The sequence below is a fragment of the Paralichthys olivaceus genome, chromosome 9 (genome assembly GCF_024713975.1).
Source record: "Paralichthys olivaceus isolate ysfri-2021 chromosome 9, ASM2471397v2, whole genome shotgun sequence".
NCBI lineage: Eukaryota > Metazoa > Chordata > Actinopteri > Pleuronectiformes > Paralichthyidae > Paralichthys > Paralichthys olivaceus.
Genome location: NC_091101.1, coordinates 20,974,990 through 20,998,992, shown reverse-complemented (window position 1 = coordinate 20,998,992; position 24,003 = coordinate 20,974,990). Strand labels below are relative to the sequence as shown.

General features: G+C 41.0%; 1 protein-coding gene across 3 annotated transcripts in view; it reads left to right on the top strand.

Annotated features, from left to right (window-relative positions):
* The window catches only part of slit3 (slit homolog 3 (Drosophila)), a 222,165-nt gene that overhangs the window by 151,641 nt on the left and 46,521 nt on the right, over positions 1-24,003 (top strand). For all 3 annotated transcript variants that reach the window (XM_020082225.2, XM_020082233.2, XM_020082240.2), the window contains 9 exons: positions 5,659-5,730; positions 9,748-9,911; positions 10,782-10,926; positions 14,428-14,499; positions 15,169-15,240; positions 16,171-16,242; positions 19,235-19,378; positions 19,565-19,728; positions 23,002-23,152. In XM_020082225.2, the coding sequence (XP_019937784.2) occupies positions 5,659-5,730; positions 9,748-9,911; positions 10,782-10,926; positions 14,428-14,499; positions 15,169-15,240; positions 16,171-16,242; positions 19,235-19,378; positions 19,565-19,728; positions 23,002-23,152 (1,056 nt within the window). The remainder of the gene's footprint in view (positions 1-5,658; positions 5,731-9,747; positions 9,912-10,781; positions 10,927-14,427; positions 14,500-15,168; positions 15,241-16,170; positions 16,243-19,234; positions 19,379-19,564; positions 19,729-23,001; positions 23,153-24,003) is intronic.

Genomic DNA, 24,003 nt, shown 5'->3' with positions numbered 1-24,003 from the left:
TACACGCACACAATGGCACGTCAGAGTTTGTGGAGCTGCACAAGAGCAATTACAAGTGAGCAGAGCTTAAGAGCAACCACACCAACATAAATGCCTACAGAGATATGTGTCCTTTTGAAGATCGATATTCTCAAGCCAAAGAGGAAAATAAGCTGGTAAAGACCATTTACATTTGTTTATTAAAACAGTGACTCTAATGTTGGACTTCAGCCCCAAAGCTACCCTGTGCATTCTTAATTTCAGTTTGACAGAAAACACACAACAATCAGCAAAGCTCCGGGGCAAGAATACAAATCTGTCTTTGACTGCCACCATGTCCATTCACCTTATACAATGACACTGAGGCCTTTCAGGATGTTTTATTTATAACCTCTGCTAACAGACATTTCTGCTTATAGTATCTGTGTGAACAGGTACTTGCTTTGGGCCATAGTTACATCAAGATAAGATCCACTTTCTAAACTTAACAGACTGATTTCAGGTGATCACAGTTTACCTTTGTCTTTCACGAATCAAAGAAACATGTTCTTCTCCAATTTTCTGTGTGTTTTGAGAACACAACAAGGAAACATAGGTGTCATGTGTGATTGTCTCCTCAGATCGCCTGTTTCTCTCCACAGCCTTAAAGACATTACTGCTGTCAAATACTAAAACCTACCCTCGTGCTCCAGAGCTGTTTTGGAGGTATTTATTTATTATTTAAGGTATTTTTCATGCTCGGCTTAATAGCCAGGGTCTGAACAGGAGAGCAGATGTGTGGAAATAGCGTGCAAATAGTCACTTACTGTTATCTTGTGTGTGTGTTTTTGTTACTGCTTTCAACATTTTGTCCTCATTGGTAACAAAGTGTGGTCCTTATAGGGAAACATTTCATCTCTGAGGTTCTGGTTAAGTTTAGGGCTGTGTGTGAATTTAGGTTAGGTTAAATTTGGATTGATTGCTGACAAGGTTTGGATAAAGCTTTGATGTTTCGAGTGTGTGTGTGTCTGTGTGTGTGTGTGTGTACGTGCGTGCAGGTGTGTGAGTGTGGAAGCAAAGATTGACGAGTAAGGCTTTGACCTCAGTGTGTAGGTTGCAGCAAAGACACATATGATAACATCACTCTCTTTCTCTCTGTCTCACACAGACCACACACACACACACACACACACACACACACACACACACGCACACACACAAACGATAGCATCTCCCCGGTGGGTTGCCTCTAAAGAGTCTCCTCCATCACTGACTGCAGAGGCGCTTTTACTGCAACAGACTACTGCATTGCATGCGGATACATGCAAGCATGCAGTGCACATGCTGACTCAAGAATACACACTACACAATAGTGGCACTGACAAATATATACACTAACACACACACACACATGCACATTTGGTGATTCTGCTACCCTGCCGTACCACTGCAGTGGTCAGTGCAGCCTTTATGAAATTAAAAAGACAAAATAGAGCTGAATAGGCGTTTTGCAACAGAAACACTGGGTGCTGTAAACACTGTTAGACCACTCCCCGAGCTCCCTGATGTAAAAACAAAATGTGCTTTCTCTAATAATCAATCTGCAGGGCAGTGAGCTCCCAGTAAAATGTCAACATAATACTGGAATTATTAATGTCATTAATCTGTGTTAAAATAAGAAACTGTGTTGATACTAAGATGAATACTTTTCAAAAGTGTTCTAAAAAGTATTTCATGGATATAGTTGTAAGAAGAATTATAAATCCCAGATACTTGGGAGAGAAGAATCTAAATATCACCAGTGTTTCAGTTTATTCAACATATTTAAATCACCTGAAGTGTCATCATTGACTCTGTGACTCCCTGTCAGGATATCAAGCAGCATTAACTATTGCATCAGATCTCAGTCAACCATTAAAAGAAGACAACATTAAAAAGTCAGAGAAAAGAACAGACCTTTCTCACTGAAAGCAAAATGTCCCTGAGGAAACAGCTGCAACACTAATGTAAGTATTTTCTTAACCGTATCACATTAGCTGTGAAACGTTTGTAAATGGGAGCATGAATACCGAGCCAATGCTCTGGTTTGCACTCTGTGATTTAGTGGTCACAAGACAGGATGTGTGCGTTGGGATGTGTCAAGGCTGCAGGATTATGAAGTTCAGACTGACAGGAGGTGGAACCAGTGGAAAGTCCTCATCTGAACCAAATTCAAAAGTATAAAACCACAATCAAATCAAATGTATGAAATTCACAGGTGTACAGTCATCCGGCTGTTTCCCTGAATTCCTTATATCGCTCGAAGCCAAGTACTTGTCCAAGCACATGTATCATTTTTTGGAGGACAAATAATACAAAATATATTTATTTGTGGTACTTTCAATAAAACATGAAGAGAAGAATAAGTGTAAAATAAAATAAAAAGCTAAAAGTGATTCAAAACAACTTAATAAAACACTAAAAAGTCTTAGAAAACAGTTCAGTTTACCTTTAAATATGTCTCCACTCTTTGTAAGTGTTGGATAAAAGGTTTTAGTTCATTACATTTTAGTATAATACTACAAAATGAAGACTTTTGGTATTTTACCAAATTTTAAAAGACTATTTTATTTTTTAATATTTGGATCCTTTGTATCTTTTCAATATTTGTTGTATTCATTGAAGATATTATTTCGTCATTTCACTTTTATTGATAAGAACAAAATGGGGAAGCAGAGCAGGGAAGACACGCAGCAAAGTGCCGGACCAGAACCAAACCCACGGCCGCTGCAGGACTTAAGCGTCCCTCTTTCCGATATTAAACAGGGATCCTCTTGCAGTATTTTCGGTTCTTTGCCAAATTGCAAATATTTTTCTACGATCACTTTAAATCTATGTAGGCTTTTTAGGAGCACAGCCACGGCCAGAGCAGTGTAAAACAAGCCGAGGGGAAAAATGTCCACGATATAAAACATAGTTGTGGACTTCAAAATTATGTTTGTAGTGTTTGACTTGGCTTAAGTCGGTTCAGTTGCTGCTTTATTAAGGCGGAGAGATGAGGAGCTTGGGTTGAACGGAGTGAGTGGGAGAAAATCTGACAGGGAAATTGTAGAGGGAAATTATTGTTATTCCACAATTAAATTATATATACTGGGTGGAATCACCCCTGACAGGGCTGACCATAGCAGCACTCCTGATGTGTGTGCGTGTGTGTGTCTGTGTGGATCTGAGGGCGAGTGTGAAACTTAATCCGGCGACCAAGGCCATTGAGGCTATACTGGCAGGGAGGAGAATGGAGGAAGAGAATCGGAAAGAGAAAGAAAAGAGGTAACATCAACAGAGTGAAGCAGAAACAGTCTATTTTAAGTCCGAGTGGGTGTTAGTGAAGAGACAGCAAACCTCTGGTAATGAGCCTGTTTTGAACACAACATGTGAAACAAACCACACTGATTTGTGTCGGCAAAATCTAAACAGTGGTCAAACTGTGTATTTAGGCACAAACATATGGCAAATGTTTTTAAATGCTTTAATCTTGAATTTTGGCGATTTTTCAGAGAAAGCTAACCTTGTGAAAGTTAAAAAAACATCACAAGTGAAAAATAAATGTTTCACAGATTAAAAAATGACTCAACAGTCTTTTATTCGTCCACAAACAATGACTCTTTGAATAAACAAGGTTTCTGGTGATATGTTGAGTGAACCCGCCTCATTTTCAATCCAGCGAAATGAATGATCCATGGAAATTGGGCAAAAACAAAGTGAAAGGGTTGCACAGGCTCCCACAAGCCACCAGAAAAATAAAACCTCTAGTATGATTTCAGTTCCTGGTTGTTTCATTTAGCATGGATCTCTCATTGTAGTCTGTCGTTGTTATCTGTGTACGTACACTGAGTCAAATTCTTGAATTTTCTTGTAACAATTCAAATTTGACCAAACTCACAAGTTGCACTTAGTGGATATTATTTTTGCTGAACATTATATTTCTGCCCAAATCAAATATATCAGTTTGTTTTCAATAAAAACGATTCAGCTGAAATGAGATCAAAAATCATTTGAGCTCTGAGTTTATCTTTTTATTGCTTTTATTTGATCTGATTTGTAAATTTTGTTGACTTTAAATTATGATCATCAGTGTCTTCTTGAATCAGGAAAATTGAGGTTGGTGGTTCAAACCAAACTGCTTCTTTTCTCTGTAACATCCTGGACTTTATGATTAAACTCATTAAATCATGAAACACTGAGCCTTCTTACATCCAAAGATAATAACTTACACATTCATTATGAACATATTCTGTAATCTGAGTCGCATGTCTTTGTCCCGTTTAATGTTTTGCTGAATTGTAAATGTATGAGCGACTGTGCAGTGCTTATAAGTCACGAGGGAGCTGCTTGTGTTCTGGTATGTTTTGTTTTGTATATGCACTTTAAGCAGCTTGTACCAGTCTGTCACTGCAGAACCGTCCCCCCACCGATTGCTTTGATGGAATAGTCGTCATATTTTCCCTTTGTTCTTTTCCCTGTTCTCTCATTTCTGTCTCCATTTCTGTGCATGAAAATCACTGAGAATCAATAGGTTTTATGTTTCCTCAAAACACTGAGTGCCTGTGTGTGTGTGAGAGTGTGTGTGTGAGTGAGTGTGTGTGTGTCTGTGTGTGTGTGTATTTGCTTATAACGACAGTCAACCTTGTTTTTCATTCCACTTCAGGTCGATACTACATATGAGACAGAGTGTAGTTTATGAGAGAACTAATAGTCAAAGACAGCAGTGACCTGCTTATGAGTTAGAAATGGAAGAAGCACAGATCAAGGGTTCTTTTGTGTGTGTGTGTGTGTGTGTGTGTATTCATATATAACGAGTTAACACTCTGTGTGATGACTTGGCACATTAGTGGCCCCCTGGACAGAAGGTCAGAATTTGCAAATGCAGTGTGTTACAGTTTTGATGATGTTTGAAATGGTGCCAGCAGTTTTTTTTTTTTTTTTTTAATTTATATTCAGGTCAAATCATCTACCCAGAGTTATACAATTGTTAAAGACAATCACATCTGTTCCTAATAAACTGAAACACATATTGTTCCCTGTGTCCTCCTAACTACACCACATATCCAATTAGATTATTCTGTAAGATAAGATAAATTCATTACAACCACAGAATCAGCCTCAACACTGACCGTCAATTGGTTAATTTTCTGCATTGGAAATATTTCTGCTTCTTTTTACTCATTTTATTTTCACACATGAAACTTTTAAATTCATCCTAAAACATCAGTACACCAGTGTCTTCCAAACCTTGTTGACTGGCATCCCTTCAAAACAAACCTCATGTTTAGGGTTTAATAAATAAGTGGCTTCTTCATCTCAGATGGATTATTTAGAATACTTTCAGAAACCTGAAGGGATAAATTCATCCAGAACTTGATAAGAACTTGGTAATTATTGCAGAAAAGCCTGAAAAATAAACATGTGTTGCAACATAACTAATTTGTTGAGATCTATCTAACGAGAGCCTCGGTGAGAAAAACACCACCACAGACAAACGTCCTTTTAAAGATGGTTTAATGGCTTATTTAAGAAAATAGATCTGGGCCTTTATTCTCTTTTGTTTCCTGTGAGTCACAAGAGAAAAGGAGACACTGACTGATCCAGTGCTTTGGACAGAATTTTATTTTATTTTTGTTCTAACATCTGTTTCTTTCTTTTTCTTTCTTTTTCTCTGTTCAGCACCCTCAACAACAACAACATCACCCTCATCCCCCTGTCCAGCTTCAACCACATGCCCAAGCTGCGGACACTGTGAGTATGACACACACACACACACACACACACACACACACACACACACACACACACACACACACACGCACACACACGCACACACATGCACACAGCGAAAACAACTTACATGTACTACAGATGCTCACATGTACTCTGTGGTTGGATGAATAAATGCCAACTGTCATATGAACTGGGTACAAACACACTACACACACGAGTAATGTTCACCCACACAGACATGCCACACACACACACAAACACACACACACAAATGCCACATCAACGTACACACAGCATGGCAGCAGGGTCTGTGTGTGATCATCTAATCATGCCATAATAAGAGAGCAACTCTTCTATTGTTTCATGACTGTGAATAATCATGCGGCCATTACACACACACACACACACATACAGATGGATACACTGACAAATGTGTGCATGCACCCCACAGACACACTCACACACCCCTGTGTAATGGTAACTTCATCAATACCACAAAAAAAGATTTCTTTAGGCTCAATAGTTCAATCTGCTTTGATTCATTACAAGAAACCTCATATACTGACGTTACTGATGTGAATACACACACACAGACACAGACACACACACACACACACACACACACACACACACACACACACACATCCAACATGGACCCGAGGCTAAATGATGTTCTCTGATTGATTAGAGGGAGGTTCTTTAACTTGTGCTTTGCTTGTTTGTGATGAACATCCTACAGTTGTCAAGGCCATGGCACGACATATCTAGGGAGGCTACCCATAATCCCATGGGAGTCTCTGAGAGGCATTGGTTGCATTCCTGTCAGCCACTCTGGGGTTGAATAACACCAAACCAGCGTGCACAGAATGGGATTTCCTCCCCAAATCACCATTTTTAAGAGGCACTTGTGCGGTCACGCAGCCCTACTTAACATTCAGCAATTTCAGGGGATTTCTAAATAACAAAACACAACCAAACACCAGCCGGGGCAACAGTCGTACATTCATCTTTTATGAGCAATTATTAGTCTTTAGAATTTTGACTGACACTTTTTGTCAAAAGCCAATCAGAGGGCAGCGTTTTGACGTTTCCTGCGTACTGCAGCTCCTCTAGTGGCAACGCAGATCAAAATCAGGCATTTTAAAATTGGATTTCAGGAAGCAGCACAACGACACAGTTGCCAGGAGATTGAGTGCAAAGTTACCAATATCCAATATCTTTTAATCAGACGCCCTCGTCTTCTTCTGTTTTCTGTCAACACTGACTGAGTGACTGTCTCCTCCTCCTCCCTCTCTTCCTCACTGTTTCTGCTGTCCTGTTCCAATTCCTCCTTTTCCTCTCTGGTTTTCTGCCTTCTCCTCACATTATATTAGCCTCTGTTAACATTCTCCTTGTCTTCCATCCCCTGGTTTTATGCTAAAATGTTTTCATCCTTACTTTAAGGTTTTGTCTTCTGCTACAATCCATCTGATGTTGCTGCTTCCTCCTTCTCCTCTTCACCTCTCTTCTTCTGTACCCTCATATCCTCTTGTTCCCATCTCTACTCTTCCTCCCCACTCTCCTTCTTTCCATCTCCTCTATGTCCAGTATTCATAACTCAGTCCATCCTCCCCTTGCTCTGCCTCTTCTCTCACGCGGCCTCCTCTTCCTCCTTTTGCTCGCCACCTCCTCTCTATTAAATTTTGCCCGTTTTGCCGCCCTCTGATCCAGATTGAATTTGCTGCTTTTATAAAAATGACTCATTCAATCGAATGTTTAGGGTTGTCCCTGATTTGATTAGGGGAGAAGTTTATGAGTGTGTGAGGAAACTTCTGTTTAAATGAAATGGTTCACCTCCTCACTTTAATCTGTGGTCTCTTCATACAGCTGCTTACGTACACCGTGTACAGTTCATTCTGTTTTTTCTCACTCCTCTTCCTCTATCCATCTGTTTATCAATATATGGTCCCCTTTCTTTCTCTCCCTTTCTCCTTTATTCTATTAACTGTAATGATATCACCTCATGGTGCCTCTCATTCAGACACTTGAACCAATGAAAAGATTAGAACTCCCACAGCTGTGTGTTTGTGTAATTCACTGCACTAAAGATGTGGCCGGTAACCCTCTGGAGAAAATATGAGGCACTGAGAGACACATGCACAGTCCAAACACACACACACACACACACACACACACACACACACACATACACACTTTCAACCAATTAGCATAACAAATGCTATCACAACTTACAGCCACATAAAGGCACATATACACAAACACAGACACACATATTTGCAACCAATAAGCACAACAAATGCTATCGCTGATTCACAGCTACACACACACACACACTCACACACACACACACTCACACACACACCACTTCTCCAGACCCCCTGCCTGTTCCATTCTCCCCTGTGTTTTAATCCTACTTGTCAGTAATTAAGGCTGAGCCGGGGGTGGGGCAGGACGTGGATATCTCCAGGCAGGGGTTTGACTATAAACTGGATTTATAATGCGAGAATGGTATTAAAACCCACTGCCCCCGCTGCTAGCATCAATGAGCCCATCTCTGTTCCATAACAGGATTTGTCCTCTGCTTTATTACAAAGGGAGGCCTGTCTTCTGAAAGGCTAGATATCCCAGCTGGCATATAATACGCTGACAAGACATTCTGCTGTTGATCCGCCCTCCTCATCCTCCTCATCTCTCCCTCTCTCTCAAGGTGTCAAACCCAGCCAGTGCAGCTCCGTCAAGCGTCACCTGATGCTTCCTATACTGAGCAGTGGCTTTAAATGAATGCGTATTTTTGTGGAAACATAACTCGCATTTTAATTTAATGAATGTAAACATTTTAACTCCCCATCAGCCTTTTGCTAAAATGTGATTCAGTGACGTAACGTGACGAGAGAATCTCCAGTTGTAGAATCGTTGAAAAAGACAGTAATATGTTGCACACTGCATTAAAGGCTCAGCTCACTTAAACTACTAATAAACATATTTTCTTACCTAATGGTATTTATGAAGATGACATTTGCTGATATGGTTTCAGGTTTTCACAATTATTAGAGAGATCTGCCTCCAACTTTTTAAAATGTGAACGGAATTTATTTTCCTCACTCTCAAGATTGAAAATGATATTTTAGAAATAAAACCTGCAAATACCAACTGGTCGCACACAGAGTCTGCTCCTCTCCATTGTCTCCAAGTGTTTGCTGGTTTGGGGAAATGTTGGGCTTCTCTCAAATATTGTAAGGTCTCGACTTTGCTTTTCAGATATACATTGACCGCCACAAACAAAGTTATATTTGTCCCCCTGGAATAGAGAAACGCTCGGAGATGAATAAAACATGAAAGAAAACGAAATGCTTGCCAATAGAAGCATCTGAGAAACTACGCATTTTGGTAACTCTGATAAACTAATCTTTTAAAATACATTTCTCTTGGGTTCTTTCTAGGGGCACCCCTCGTAATCATACTATGTCTTGTCACTTTTATACTCACTATAAAGTGAAAATAACCAAGAATCTTTAAGAAATGAAAAAATAGATAGTATAGATGTTTATTTGATCCATTTTTCCTCTTTGGGTCTTTTGGATTCTATTCACCTCTTTGTATTCTTTTGTCCTCTCTGGCTTTCAGTCTTTGTGTCCACTCTCTTCATCTCTAAATCTTTTTTCCCTCCTCTCTTTCCTAAGTGTCTTCTTCATTCAGACCTCTGCTCCCCGTCTTATGTCTCTGTCTTTCTGAATAGATTGTGATTTAGCTGTAGTGTCGTCTCTCTAGAGGGAGACATATTGTCACAGACCTTGTGGAAATGAGAGCAGGGGATATTACTTTGTGTGTTTGTGTGTGAGTATTTCGCCTGAGCACTGTCCTCACCCTCCTGGCCAATGATGTTAAGCTCTGTGAACAATTCAACCTGTTTGAATACAGATAAATAAGTTTGCTCTGAAGGTTTCACGATCAAAGGATTTTGGTGTTGTTTCTCGTTTTGTGTCTTCTCTTGCTCGGGAATCTGTCTCTAATGTCTGTGTCCTCCTCCTCTCTCAGTCGTCTGCACTCCAACAACCTCCACTGTGACTGTCACCTGTCCTGGCTCTCTGATTGGCTCAGAGCCAGACGGGGCTTGGCTCCCTTCACTCAGTGCATTGCCCCCGCCCACATGAGGGGCCTCAACGTCCCGGATGTGCAGAAGAAGGATTTTGTTTGCAATGGTGAGTTAACATTAACTCACATATGATTCTACTCAAATATCACAGAGCTGAAGCACATATTCTGTCTGTGATCATCACAGTGATACTACTACTCCTTGACTGAAAGCCACTGCGCTTTTAGTTTCTAGTTACACTCATCGTTTTTCATTGGTTTTGGGGAAAAACACTGTAAAAATATTTTTGCAGACTAGCTGCCTGTTTTGGCTTTACAATATTGACACATGAGCTGTATTTAAGAATGAAATCTAGTCTGTCAAATAATGTTTTCACAAAGAATTGACCTAACACAGTTCACACACACACTGATGTTTATGATACAGACTTCAGAGAGAGTCAAGTGCACATTGTGTACATTTGAATTTAGTGCCACAGAGAGCTGACTCTTTGACGTATACAGAGAACGTAATAAACCTAAAGGCCATTATTACAAGCGGCATTGTTATCGTCTCCAGACAGCTCAGCATCGAGTTTATAACACTGAGAGAATTACATCGTGTAAAGCGCATAATCAGCTAAAAGGCCAGTATAAGAGCAGTGGTGTTATCAGTCGCAGATAGTATAGGCAATGTTTATAGGCCTCTGATTCAGCTCTCTGTGCTAATAGACTGTCAAGCTGCTGCCTCTTTATTGGCCTCTTGCCCCGATTCTTCTTCCGACATGATACCAGACCTCTCTCTCTCTTTTCATTCCTTCCCTGCCTCCTTACCTCGGCCTCAATCTCATGTCTTCCTCAAATATTTCTGTGTCCTTCTTTCTTGTCCTTACGTACTGCTTGTGTTTAGATGTAATCAGTAATTCAGTGTATATACAGTTTCTTCCTGATTCCAGAGACTCGCCCTGTGAACTTTATCTGCATATCACTTTCTATAGGTCCCGCCCAGACCGAGTTGAGGACGTGTGTTCCACAGTTGGCTGTGTGTCCACAGAGCTGCAGCTGCAACAACAACATCGTGGACTGTCGTCGCAAAGGCCTCACTGAAATACCAGCCAACCTCCCGGATGCAATCGTAGAAATGTAAGACTGTCTTTACTTTGTTTTCCTCAGAAGTGACCAATGTTCAACACACCAGTTCAAACTGACTAGTACAAGGCACATTACCAGATTTAAATGCACATATTTCTTAATATTGATCATATTTGCCAATATCATCCAAATGATGTGCTTTGGCAAAAAAATATGTTTTGCTTCTACTGCCCTACATTCATTTAACAGGTATAGTTACAAGTTCCTACAGTAACTATACAACAGTTAGCGTGGCCATTCTGTAAAATGAGTGTGTTTATTTTTAGGACATTGGATATTGACTTTCTTTCTTATCTTTAAGAGCAAGTTCTTGGTCTTGATTGAATCCTGTTTGTTTGCAGATTTTCTCAGATTTACTGTCCTGAACAACCATTGCTTCAGTTTGAGTCCTCCTCCTCACGCTCAGGCTGCTTCTGCACTCATGAACTCTGAATACTGTTCCAGTTTTTTCATTTTAGTAAAATGATCCTGTCAAAATTCCCCAATAGAATGCCAGGTATGACGTTGACCAACATTTCATTGCGGCAGCTTTACCTCTTACAGCGTCCAGTACAGGCCGTTACTGTTAACCAGGTTTAACGTCTCACTCGCCGTCATGGGTCATATTTTATTGTAATGGCGCTATTTTTTTTTTTAGCAGCTTAAAGTGGTGAAATCATATTTGTGGTGGGGGGATTATACAGCTATGATAACAACAATACATCTGTGTGCAGACAAACAAACATTACATGTCTGCACAGGGGATGTTGACGAGAGAAGGTCAGGGTTTGAGGGAAAACTGCACAAAGCGGGAACATGAAATGAAGAAATAATGCTCTCAAAATTAAAGACCACAGTCTTGAATAAAGATTGGAAAGAAACCCCATAATTTTTCTGCTAATACTTATGTGCCTAAGTCCAATTTTGAACTCAGGACTTTCACTTGTGGTGGAATATTTTTCACTGTGAACTTTCGACACGTCCATGTGGTCCTGGAGGTTTACCAGGCAGGTGATTCACCGTGATGAACTCGTGACCGTGGCTCACCTTTGAGTCTTGCAGTGGTCTTCACTTTCAGATTGCAGCTCTGAGACACTTTCCCTCCTCTTCCTCTTTTAGTCCCTTACACGCATATTTAAACACACACACTCCCCCCATGCAGGGACGTGTTGGATATCCGTATTGATCGCTGCACCCTGTTTGTTTGTACAGAGGACAGCTGCTTGATTGGTCTGTAAGTAAAGGAGCAATTCTCCCCCTGCAACGCTACACCAAGACCGCTTTACCTCCCCAGCATAGCTAATAGAATCTCACAGACATACCAATGCACACGCATGTAGGAAGACCAAGAGTTTTATTTCCTAAAGCAAAAACATACTTTGGCACAAATACATCCTACTGCCATCTTACACACACGCACAATCCTGACGGGTCAGACACACACATATATGCATTCTGAAAAAGCCACAGGCACCAAAACATATCTGATGAACTCTCTTGAGGACACACACACACACACACACACCCACACACAGATAGCATTAGCATTGGATCCATTCTAATAAATGTTCTTGTTGCAGCCAGAAACAATAGAGTGTAATAGGATGATGTATTGTCAGTCCTCCAAATGAGACAAAGTCATCTTTCTGCATGCTGGTGGCAGGGATCACTGCCAAGTGTGTGTGTGTGTGTGTGTGTGTGTGTGTGTGTGTGTGTGTGTGTGTGTGTGTGTGTGTGTGTGTGTGTGTGTGTGTGTGTGTGTATATGTGTGTGTATATGTGTATGTGTGTGTTCTCCCATTGTGCACCTTCACACCTGCCAAGCCTGTCTCCTGTTTCACTTGTTGTTTAATCAGCTCCTCGCCCTATAGATTTCTTTTTTATATAGCCTCTTAAAATGTCTTCCCTTTAATTCACCCCTTGATATTGAGCCTCTAAGTGTCTTTGTATCAACCTTGTGTTACTGCCCCTGATATAATTTGTAACTTGTTGTGTGTGCAGATTGCCTCTGTCAATATCTATACATCTTTGATTTAGTTTGACCTCTTAGCTTAAATAAGGTGTTGGTGTCGGCTGCCAGGTGCTAGGTGCAGGAATGTAGAGGCAGGGGTGTACAAGCCAAGAAACAGCCACCACTTAGAGTTGTGTTGTTTTCAAAGTCATGTTTAAAAGCACCATTTCAGAGAGGTAGTCACAAATTGATGAAATAAATCCAACTAAACTTAATTTAATCTCAGCAAATGTCTTTCAGTTAACATCATATAATATGGTTGTCGTACTACGATGCAACTTAGAGGTTAAATACAAACAGTAATACACGACAGACAGATAATAGATAGATGGATGGATAAAGGAAAAGAGGGGTGGAGAGTGGAGGTAAAGAGCAGGCCTGAGTGGTGGCTGAAGAGGAGGAGGACAGGAAGAAAAAGGGCGGATTAGTTCGCATTTATCATTTTGACAGCTGACCCTGTGGCCGGCCTTGGGACCTCACCGCATCCCCCTCTTCTCCTGATTTTTCCTCTCCCCAAGTTGTTCACACTTTTCCACTCCTCTGATTTCTCCTTTGTTGTCCTCCTTTTCCGACTTCGCTTCCACAGGGAGTCTGCTATACCAATATGACTTTTTTCCACCTCTCCTCCTCTACCTCCTTTACTTTTCTCTCTTCCATTTTTTGCCTTTCCTCTCATTGCAGAAACAAGTGGAAATGAAGAAGACATGATTTTAAAAATGAGAATATGCTTTTTACAGTAACTCTTTTAAACCTAAAACATTCAATTAGTGGATCCACAATCTGGGATTTATAATGATTGACATCAAGTTTGATTTAACCATTTAGCTAGATGTCATATGTTGTCTGCTCTCATCAAAACTATCAAAACATTTTGTGGAAAATTATATTTCTCACCCTCCGTGATCGCATTCATGAAAGGGTGGGACCATCGATGTATTTTGAAACTTGATTTCATGATATCAGAGGAAGGACACATCGTCAGGGCCAGTTTCCAAGTTGCATGAAACAGTTGGCACAGACAAAGATTCGTTTATTAGTCAAGTGAGCAAAGCAGCAGATATTCTGGTTCCTGCCATGTTGAATCCGGGGAAAACGCTTGTGAACATTCAGTGTACAGCAATTGTTAATTTTGTCCAATTGTCACATTGTCCCAAACCCGCAGGAATATTGTGTAGATGTTGAATGAAAACACCACGTTTTTAACTTTATGTGCTCTTGGCCATGGCTTGTTGAGGGAAAAACATGTCACCACGATGCTAAGCAATGATTTTTTTATTGTTTGTGTCATTAAAGGAAAGAAATGTGATCCATGATATTGTGTTTATGCATATCTTCTCTATTAATGCTTTAGTTGAAGTGTATATCTGTATGATATAGGATGATATAGGATATAGGATGTTTGAACTGAGGGGTTTGTCTAAAGTTAAACTAACTCAATTCCTTCCTCCCCCCTCCCCTCTCTCTCTCCCCCTCCCCTCTCTGTCCATCTGTCTCTCTCTTCAGTCGTTTGGAGCAGAACTTGATTAAAAGTGTCCCAGCAGGAGCCTTCACTGCCTACAAGAAGCTCAAGAGGATGTGAGTCTGTGTGGATACAACACACACACACACACACACAATATATACACACAGGCATATATAGTGGTACTGGATATGCAACAGACATTTTATTTATGAATCTTGAACTTTAATTAAAAGTGGCATAATCAGTTATTGATGTGTTTAACATTTACAGACTGTGAGCTACATACAGTACTGCTGTTTCATCACATGTTTCATCTGAGGTCCGACCCAACATCAACACGTGCACACACACACACACACACACACACACACACACACACACACACACACACACTCACACACGCTGGGATTTTAACCTCGACAGTGTTGAATAATAAATCTCACCGTGGTGGAAGTGAATGACATTAACTGCACTTAACATGCCTCTGCTTCCAGTCCTCTCTCTCTTTTGCTCCTGTCACTTCGCTTTTTACCTTCACTCTTTCCATCACTTCATCTCTCTCTCTCTCTCCCTCTCTCTCTCTCTCTCACATCCAGCCCATCTTACATTTTTTTCATCCTCCTGTCCCCTTGCCTTGACCTCGACTGATGTAGTCTCTCATGATCATTTGTCAGACAGTTCTAGGACATCCACACAGAGTGAACCCCATCATTGTGTTTTACAGTGATGCACTTATCGGCTCTCTCTCCCTCACTCTCTCTCTCCTTCTCTTACTCCCCCAGTGACTTAAGTAAGAACCAGATTTCTGACATTGCTGCTGATGCTTTCGGTGGCCTTCGCTCACTCACATCATTGTAAGTATGATACACTTGCCTGCCAACAAACATGCATTTCATTTTGTTTACTCATACACACTTCAAGGCAGGAACGTAATTGCGTAACCAGACATTTAGCAAATACAATTTTTGTTGCCCCTCGATGTTGACAACTGGGGCATAATTCACTAGTGTGTGTATGAGCTGTATGAGCTGTGTGCATGTGTGTGTGTGTGTGCGTGTCTGTGTGTGTGTGTGTGTGTTTGTGTGTGTGTCAGAGGTTGATAATAACATGAAGGACAGTTTAATTTGACTCAATCTTGAGCATGTAAATGAGACAGACAGTCAGACAAGAAGGGGCAGACAAGGTGAACTCCCTTGGGTGTTAAGATTGAACGCACATATGCGCAGACATCCACACTCACACTCAATGGGAATGTCACTGAGAGGCTGACTTCTGCAGCAGAGGCCATCAGAGGAGTGATGTAGCAAAATATACAATGGCCCAAGTGGATAACATGGTTGCAACTGCAACTGAACTAGAAGATGAACAGTGCAAGGAAATACAGTAATAACTAGGGACAAGTCTTCTGAATAACGTCTAATTGTTTTGTGTAACAGGTATTGTCTCCTGGAACAGTCTCATATTACAATTAATGTTTTTATTCACTGAAAACAAGAAGACTTTTCAAATTCCTAGTCTTGTATTCCTAGCACTATGAAGAATCACTGTAATTTTTGGCATCATATAAACTTCCCTGTCCTGATATAAGGAAGGAAAATAAATTCACTTTAATGGGATGAAATAACACAAGATAACTGGTGGATGAAGACCAGTGCCTGTCTCTAGTGGCACATCAGGAATAATATCCATTAATTAATTTACTACATCCTGTACGACTCTAAACAGGTAATCAAAGCCTTGCACACATGTAACTTACGTGAAGTTTTCCTGACTGTCCTGTGCAGGGTCCTGTATGGCAACAAGATCACCGAGTTGCCCAAGGGTCTGTTTGATGGGCTGGTTTCCCTGCAGCTGCTGTAAGTACTGTCTGTGTGATCTGATGTTGTGTGTCCCATTAGTTGTAGATTAGTGCCACAAACTGACAATATTCTGGAATTCAGTGTACATGCTGACACAAATGATGCTAGGACTTGACATCCCTATGAATTAAGTGGTGCTTTATCTTGGTAATTTTAAATTCAACAGCCACACTTCAAATAAGGGATTGAAGCCTGGTTAAAATATTAATGATGGCTAGAAAGAAATCCCAATGAGAAGGGGTAAGGGTGACCCTCCCAGTCGAGAACACTGGAGGGAGATTGTAGAGGAAATCTACCAGATGGAAAAATGGATGCGTCGATGGATAAGAAGTGTGAGAATTCAGAACCCCAAAAAAGTGACGAAGACTATGGAGAAGACAAATTGATTTAGTGGGAAAACTAAAAGAGTTAATGGATTTATAGTGTAATAACTGTTACTCCCAAAGCATTTGGAGCATTTGTTCTGTTAATGTTAAAATGCAGTTCTGTAGTTTAAGACAGACATTAATTATTAATCATTTAATAAGAACAGTGTTCTCACAGTGTCTCTTACTTTGTCTGAGATGAAAGCAGCCAAATAAACAACTGTGGTGGAATTTATGTTGAGCTTTGTACTTGATTTTCCGTAATTAAGATGATTTGGCACCAGCAAGTCACATCTACAGTTCACTACTGCTGGACCATAATCACAGCTCAGGTCAATGTTACAGATTGTTGTCGCTGTAGTATATAGTGGTAATTTCATGAGGAAGCATCACCCTCTATCACAGGACCGATACTTGGCAATAATCACTATAGAATCTCCTCATCATGCATTAACCCTCCGTCTGTTCTTTACCTTGTGTATGTGTCTGCATGTGCTCTGTGTTTTTCTTAAATGATCAATATGAACCAAATTGGTGCACTGTAGTAAAACCTGGCATCCCCTGTTGTTCGTCTCATATTTACTGTCTGCGTAGAGGAAAACTATTAATTATAACGGCGCACTGGCACAGATTCAAGCTGCAGCTGTAGTTTCGGCATGTAGTAAAACAATTCTGGCTGCTATAATGGCTACATTGGTACTCTGTGTGTGTGTGTGTGTGGCATATGGTCCTCGAGAATGCCGCAGTCCGCTGCAGAAACAGCTAATGTTCTGGGCTTTTCCATCGTAAAGTCAAGTGGAGCGAAGAAAATGAGGATGAGTGAATCTAACCCACAAACACCTTTTACGTGCTTAGGTGGATCATTGGGATGCATGGTGCATAGTCAAGACAGAGAGGGAGGAGGGGCGGATAGAAGGATGGATAAATGGATGGATGGTTTTAGAGGGAAAGAAGGGGAGGAGACATTGGGAAAAAGACATACAGTACAAATCCAGAAAAGATTGGAAACAGAAAAAAAGAAAATTAAAATTGAATTTTTTTTTTCTGTGGCTAAGTGGGCGGGCAGGGTGCTGAGCTGTCACCTCACAGCAAGAAGGTTCCTGGCTTGAATCTCAGCTTGACCAGAGCCTTTCTGTGTGGAGGTCGTTCTCTGTGTGCATGAGTTTTCTCCCGGTGCTCCGGCTTCCTCAGAGGAGATGCAGATTGGGGCTGGGTCAATTGCAGACTGTAAAATGTTTACCCCGCCATTCACACAATGTAGGTTGGGATTGGCTCCAGCTCCCTCAGAGGAAAAGCAGTATAGATCATGGATGGATGGATCATAAGTGTGTTGTAACATCATTAAGCTTTGTTTCCCATGATGTTAGACTCATAAACTGATCATCATTATCAGTCAAAGGACTAAATAACCAGTTAATATTAAAGTCTTGCCACATCATCCGTCAGTCAATAGCTCAATGGATCCTAAAAAGACACAGTGTTGATGTTTGCTCAGCAGGTAAAGGGAGGGAATATGTCTATCCCCGAAAACTTGGTCAATGTGACATACATATCTGGATGTTATTCCTCTATATGGTGTAATAATTATAATTTATATGTCAGCTCTCACTGGTGAATCAAGCAGCACGTCCACGACAAAGATGTGTTTATTGCTCTCTATAGCTACCACTCTTCTGTTTGCATTGTCTGCGCTGCTGTGTTTTACTGGTGCAGTTTCAAGTAATTAGTTCCCCCTGTGAGCTGCCTAATGAGGCGTGGATATGTCGCAGAGCAGTGTGTGTGTGTGTGTGTGTGTGAGAGTGTGTGTACTTATAGTATAACTGGGTTTTGTCAGTATAGGTGCTCGTTAGCATGACTTCAGATGATTGAGCTGAGCTGCTGTACTAAGCCCAGAGTTAGTCACCTGTCAAACAAAGAAGATGGAGAGAGGGTGGAGTTTCTGGGGAAAGATGGAGAAACAAAGAATGAAAGGAAATACAGAAAATGTGAAGAGAAAGCTAAAAGAGATGATACAAGTACAGGGGAACGCTGACAGTGTAAATGTATTAGTTAATGAGTGCAGGTATGAAAAACCGAGATGGAGGGAAGGTTAACACACTTCCTGTCATTTACCTAATCCCTCAATCACATTTCTCATTTCCCCGTCCCTCTCTCCTGTGCACTGGTGTCATTACAAATTAAATTTTCACCTGTCCCTTCTCCGTCTTACTCCATTATTTCCTCCATCCCATCCTGTCTCTTTTCTCCCCCTCACCATCTGTCTCCCCCATCGAAACTAGATATTACACTACCCAACACAACAGCACATATTCCCCTCATGGTCCAGAAGAGAAAGTGAAAATATCATAAAATAACAATTTTCAGATTTATGGGTCATGGCCAGAAAAAAATATAATGACGAGTGTTTGGAGAGGGCGATGGTGAGGAACAAGTAAAGAATTAGCAAGATAGAAAACACGGAGGGGAAAAACTGTGGAATTTCAGTAGACGTGCATCTGAGAGAGAAACTATCTCATTATCTGCATATGTGCTTATTTTCAGTTTGTGTGGTGCGGAGAGATAATAAAGCTAAATAAGTAAACAGCTAAAAAACAAATGCTGACAGGCTCTTCTTTGTGTTTCAGGCTTCTGAATGCCAACAAAATTAACTGTTTGAGAGTCAACACCTTCCAAGATCTGCAGAACCTCAACCTGCTTTCGCTGTACGACAACAAGCTGCAGACGATCAGCAAAGGACTGTTCGCCCCTCTGCGCTCCATCAAGACTCTGTAAGAACTCATATCAGAAGAACATAGGCTGAGAATTATGCATTTTTGATTGGATTTTGTCCAAAGGTGACGTGTTGTTTTAAAACATGACACCTGAGACAACTTTGTAGTCCCTGTACGTATCTTTTCTTATTCCCATGACAAACCCATCTCCCGTCTCTCTCCTCTCTCCTTCTCCCCTCTCAGTCATCTAGCTCAGAATCCCTTTATGTGTGACTGCCACCTGAAGTGGCTGGCCGACTACCTGTTTGACAATCCCATCGAGACCAGTGGAGCTCGCTGCAGCCACCCCAGGAGGCTGGCGAACAAACGGCTCAGCCAGGTTAAAGGCAAGAAGTTCAGGTGCACAGGTAAGACATGAGTGTTCACATCAGCTGTTTCTCAGAGATGATCTCGGGAAGATGTTTGGAGAATTGGGTCAAGACATTTTAAGGAGTTTGCCTTTCTTATATGAAGAATTTCATATGAGCAGGAAATTATCAGGTTAAGACGAGGGGTGGAGTCTTGGAAGTTTACTCTTTCAACACCGGGAAAATATTCGGACTTCAGTGCATATCTGAAAGCAGCAATAAAGGTAGTAAAAATCAAACAAATAAAAAAGTCGAGATTAACAGACACATTATAAACAGAAGCTGAAATGTGCATGTAATTACTAAAACACACACAAGCTCACACATCCACTCTCTCTCTCTCTCTCTCTCTCTGTGTGGTGTATTTTATTACTGTTATTTCCTTTGATACGAGTCATGGGTCTCACTAATTACAACACAGACCAATTCAGTATATTGAAGCAGCACAATAACTAACTCAGCAGGGACCGGCCTCAGATGTGATCGCCCACTTGTGTGATATGATGTGTCTGTGGCGGTGCAGTGGCTCCTCAAGTTGTTTTCCCTGTTTTAAATATTATGCCTTTTTTATGACTCGATGGAAAATGAATTTTTAAAATCCCCTTGCAGACATTTTACAATCTATTTGAATTGTGTTCGAACAGGGGTGCCGAGCAAATTGTTGCTTTACAAAGCAGCGTGTTAGGAGACTATGTCAGTTCAAACTATGACTTTAATCTTATACTGAATGTGAATGTGTAGAGAAAAGATGATCATGTCATAGAATTACCAGAAGATGCTGAGAAATATGCCTAAACAGCTGCAGTCTTGTGACTGGATGTACGGATATACTGTGTGTCTTATACAATAACAGGCCTATGATCATCTAAAAGAAAAAAACAATCTGTAAACAGATTTTTTTAAGCACTAAAGCAACTCCTGCCATCACAGTCTCTCTGTGAGCTGTAAAAAGTTTTTTTCTGTTAAGCTGAGTTTTTAATGACTTGACATTTCTAACATGCCAAACTGGGCACAGCATTAATAACATTAACATCAAATGCTATTAAAAGGTAGAGGTGCTTTGAGTGTGGAAGGTCAAACCCCTTCGTGTTCGTGCTCTGCCCATGGAGCTCATCAAGATAATTAAGTTACAAAATGCTCCTTGAGCTGGTTCTGGCCGTCCTCTCTGCTTCAGCTGCTCCTCTCTGCAGCCCCATGCCTCTCCCTGCATCTCCTCCTTCTCTGCGGAGCTGTGTGGACAGTTTTGCTAGTGGTGGACAGTTCTTTGGCTCCGCCTCCCCTCCTGTGTGGATCTGCGGCTGTCTTGTTGCCTCTCCTCTCCTGTATGGACCCTGACAGCTCTCTGTTGCCCCGCCTTCCTCCTGTGTGGACCTGCATTCTGATTGGTTCGTGCAGCTGTCTCTTGTGCTTGATCTAACCATGTGGCCCCGCCTACTGTGACATCACATGGTTCCGTCAAGCGCCAGGGACCGCCGAGCACACGCCCACCTGCCTCTCCCAGCCAATCACGCGCCTTGGAGCAAAACAAATTGGGGGCTAATCACTTAACTTCTATTGCATTTATGTTTATGGCATCTGATGCATGGGACTCTAACTGTCGTTGACATAGACGACCCATAGATATCACAATACTATGACAGTGTTTAACTGGTTTTCTACTGATAATTTAAAGGGGCCCTGTGGAGTTATGATTACAGTCGGTGCTTTTCTCCAACACTCATCATGTGTCTTCTTCAAGTCTAACAAATTGCACCAACAACTTGTGGAATAGACACGACACCAGCAACTGGATTAGCATATCAACACCAATGTGTGTGGATTTGTATAAATGTGTCATTATGCAATGGCGACCCAAACGTAAACACTTAGCTCCATAGCACTACTGGTTAAAAAACTCCACAGGGTGTCCTTTCCTGACTCAAAAGGATCTATTCACCTTCACTGCTCAACTGTTTAAATGCATAAACACATATTTCTTCCAGGGATGCTTTTCTTCTAGTGTTTACTTTGGAAAGTAGAGTCTTTGTAAACTACATAAAGAGAATTGCTTGGTTCACCTTCCTCGACTGTGAAATCTTCTAGTGCTTCAGTGTGTAGCATGGCTCATTCCCCCGCCTCTGTGCAAACTCCTTTACCAGTTTCTGCTCCAACTGATGAAGACATAGAAACTCTTACCATTACTGTTATGAGATTATAAAAATCCTCCCCTCTGTTCTTGGCTTCGTTGTTTCTCGCTCTTTTTCTTTTTTATTATTCTCAAATTGGTCTTTCCTTACTGTCAACTTGCCAACCAACAAGGTTTGTGGCAGCTTGGAGACATTATTCCAAAATATCCTGCCACTGAAGGGAGCTAGCCACATCTCATAAAAGATGAGACAACGTTTGACACGCAGTGATCATTTTACTGAGTTCAAATCAAGGTTGTTCACTGAGAAATCTCTCTAGGTGGTCTCAGTAGTTTTGTTTGCCATAAAGGGTTCAGTGTGCCAGGAGCGAGAACCGACATTCTACTAATAGACAACAAAGCTGAAACAAGAGAGCGAGGAGGAGAAAGAGGGAATGATAATCGTGAGAAGAGTGTATGTGTGGTGCACAAATACATGTGCTGCGTGATGTAAACCAGGTCTCTTCCACAGGCACAGGCAGTCATAAATAGTATCTGCTCACATTATATCTAAATAACAGAAGTGGTCTCTGGCTCACTGTGTTAAACCAAAACATCCGGGGTTAAACCACATTTATCTGCAAGATGATTCCATAAAACCACCTGGATCTCAGTTTGTTAATTTGATTTATAGTGGTAGCCCTCCCAGCATCAGCTCCATGACTACCACCATATACAGAGAAATACTGCAGGAGCAACTGTCGTACATATCTATTTAAAAATTCACTAATGTCCTTCACATTACTAGTTGGCTAAATGTCTTACAACCTCTGACAGTTTTAAGTAGAACAGAAGTAGACTTTCCTGAACAATTAAACTTCAACTGGAAACAGTTTAGACCGATATGGCTACATCTGAATATGCATGATTGTTTCCTTTTTACTATTAAATGAATATTTATTTTGCCTTCATAAGGGATTGTAAGTTCAAATCCAAAACATTAAAATCTTTCTTCTCTCCTCTTCATCATTTTCTCTCTTTCCCTCTGTCTGCTACTCCCCTGTTGACTTAATTTACCTGGCTTTTCTTCTTTCCCTTCCTTTCTACCCTTTTTTCTGTTTCTCCTTTATCACTGTGTCTCTCTATTCATCTCCCTCTCTCCTCTGCAGGTCAGGAAGACTACCGTAGCCGTCTGAGCGGCGACTGTTTCCAGGACCTGGTGTGTCCAGAGAAATGTCGATGTGAAGGCACCGTCGTCGACTGCTCCAATCTCAAACTGACCCGTTTCCCTCCACACATCCCCGAGCACACCACAGACCTGTGAGTTACATACATTCACATGCACATAAGACAAGACATGATGGAATATCGCATTGAAAGATATTTTCCATTTTCTCAGCCATATGAAAACATGAAATATAAAAACATAAGCATGTGGGTTCACATACTTGCAGACTTACACAAACACTCACACAAGCATCCTCCTCCATACAGGCCAATATAGCTGTCTCTTTGTCTTTCTTCTTGCCTCTCTCTGTGCACTATCATGAATGTCAGTCTTCATTTTTAGCTCCCAGAGCAAAATGCCTCTCAACAGTGTCTTTTCCATCTCCCTCCGAGTCCCAAAGGAACCATCATGATGTCTGGCAAAGGGTCTCACACTAGAATACTGAATAGTCCCATGGATCATTTATTTCATTGCTGAAAAATAGAAAGGGAGAAATAAAGTGTGAGGAAAAGTGTGAGGAAGGTTAAAAAGTCAGTGCGTGCGCTGAAAAAATACTTGTTTACAGCTATAACCAGTGAATCAATCTGAAATATCGGTATATGTTTATATATATGATAATGTAATGTCCTCTTTTTTTCTTAATGATTTTTTAAAGATACATGACCCTGTAAGCCACTGAAAATAAAAATAAAGACCTATTTTGCAATGTTAATGAATGCTCCCTGATCCAGATCTGCACCAACATTTTATGGGATCTTTCCTGACCCATACCACATCCTTCTGCCAAGTTTTGTGTTAATCCCTCCAGTAGCCTTTGCAGAATCCTGCTAACAAACATACAAACCAACAGACAGGGGTACAAGTCGTAAAATCCAAACATGAGAGTAAAAAGGGTTTCTCCAAACTAAGACTCAAGAAAGAAGTGTTTAGCGAGCCCCCTTTT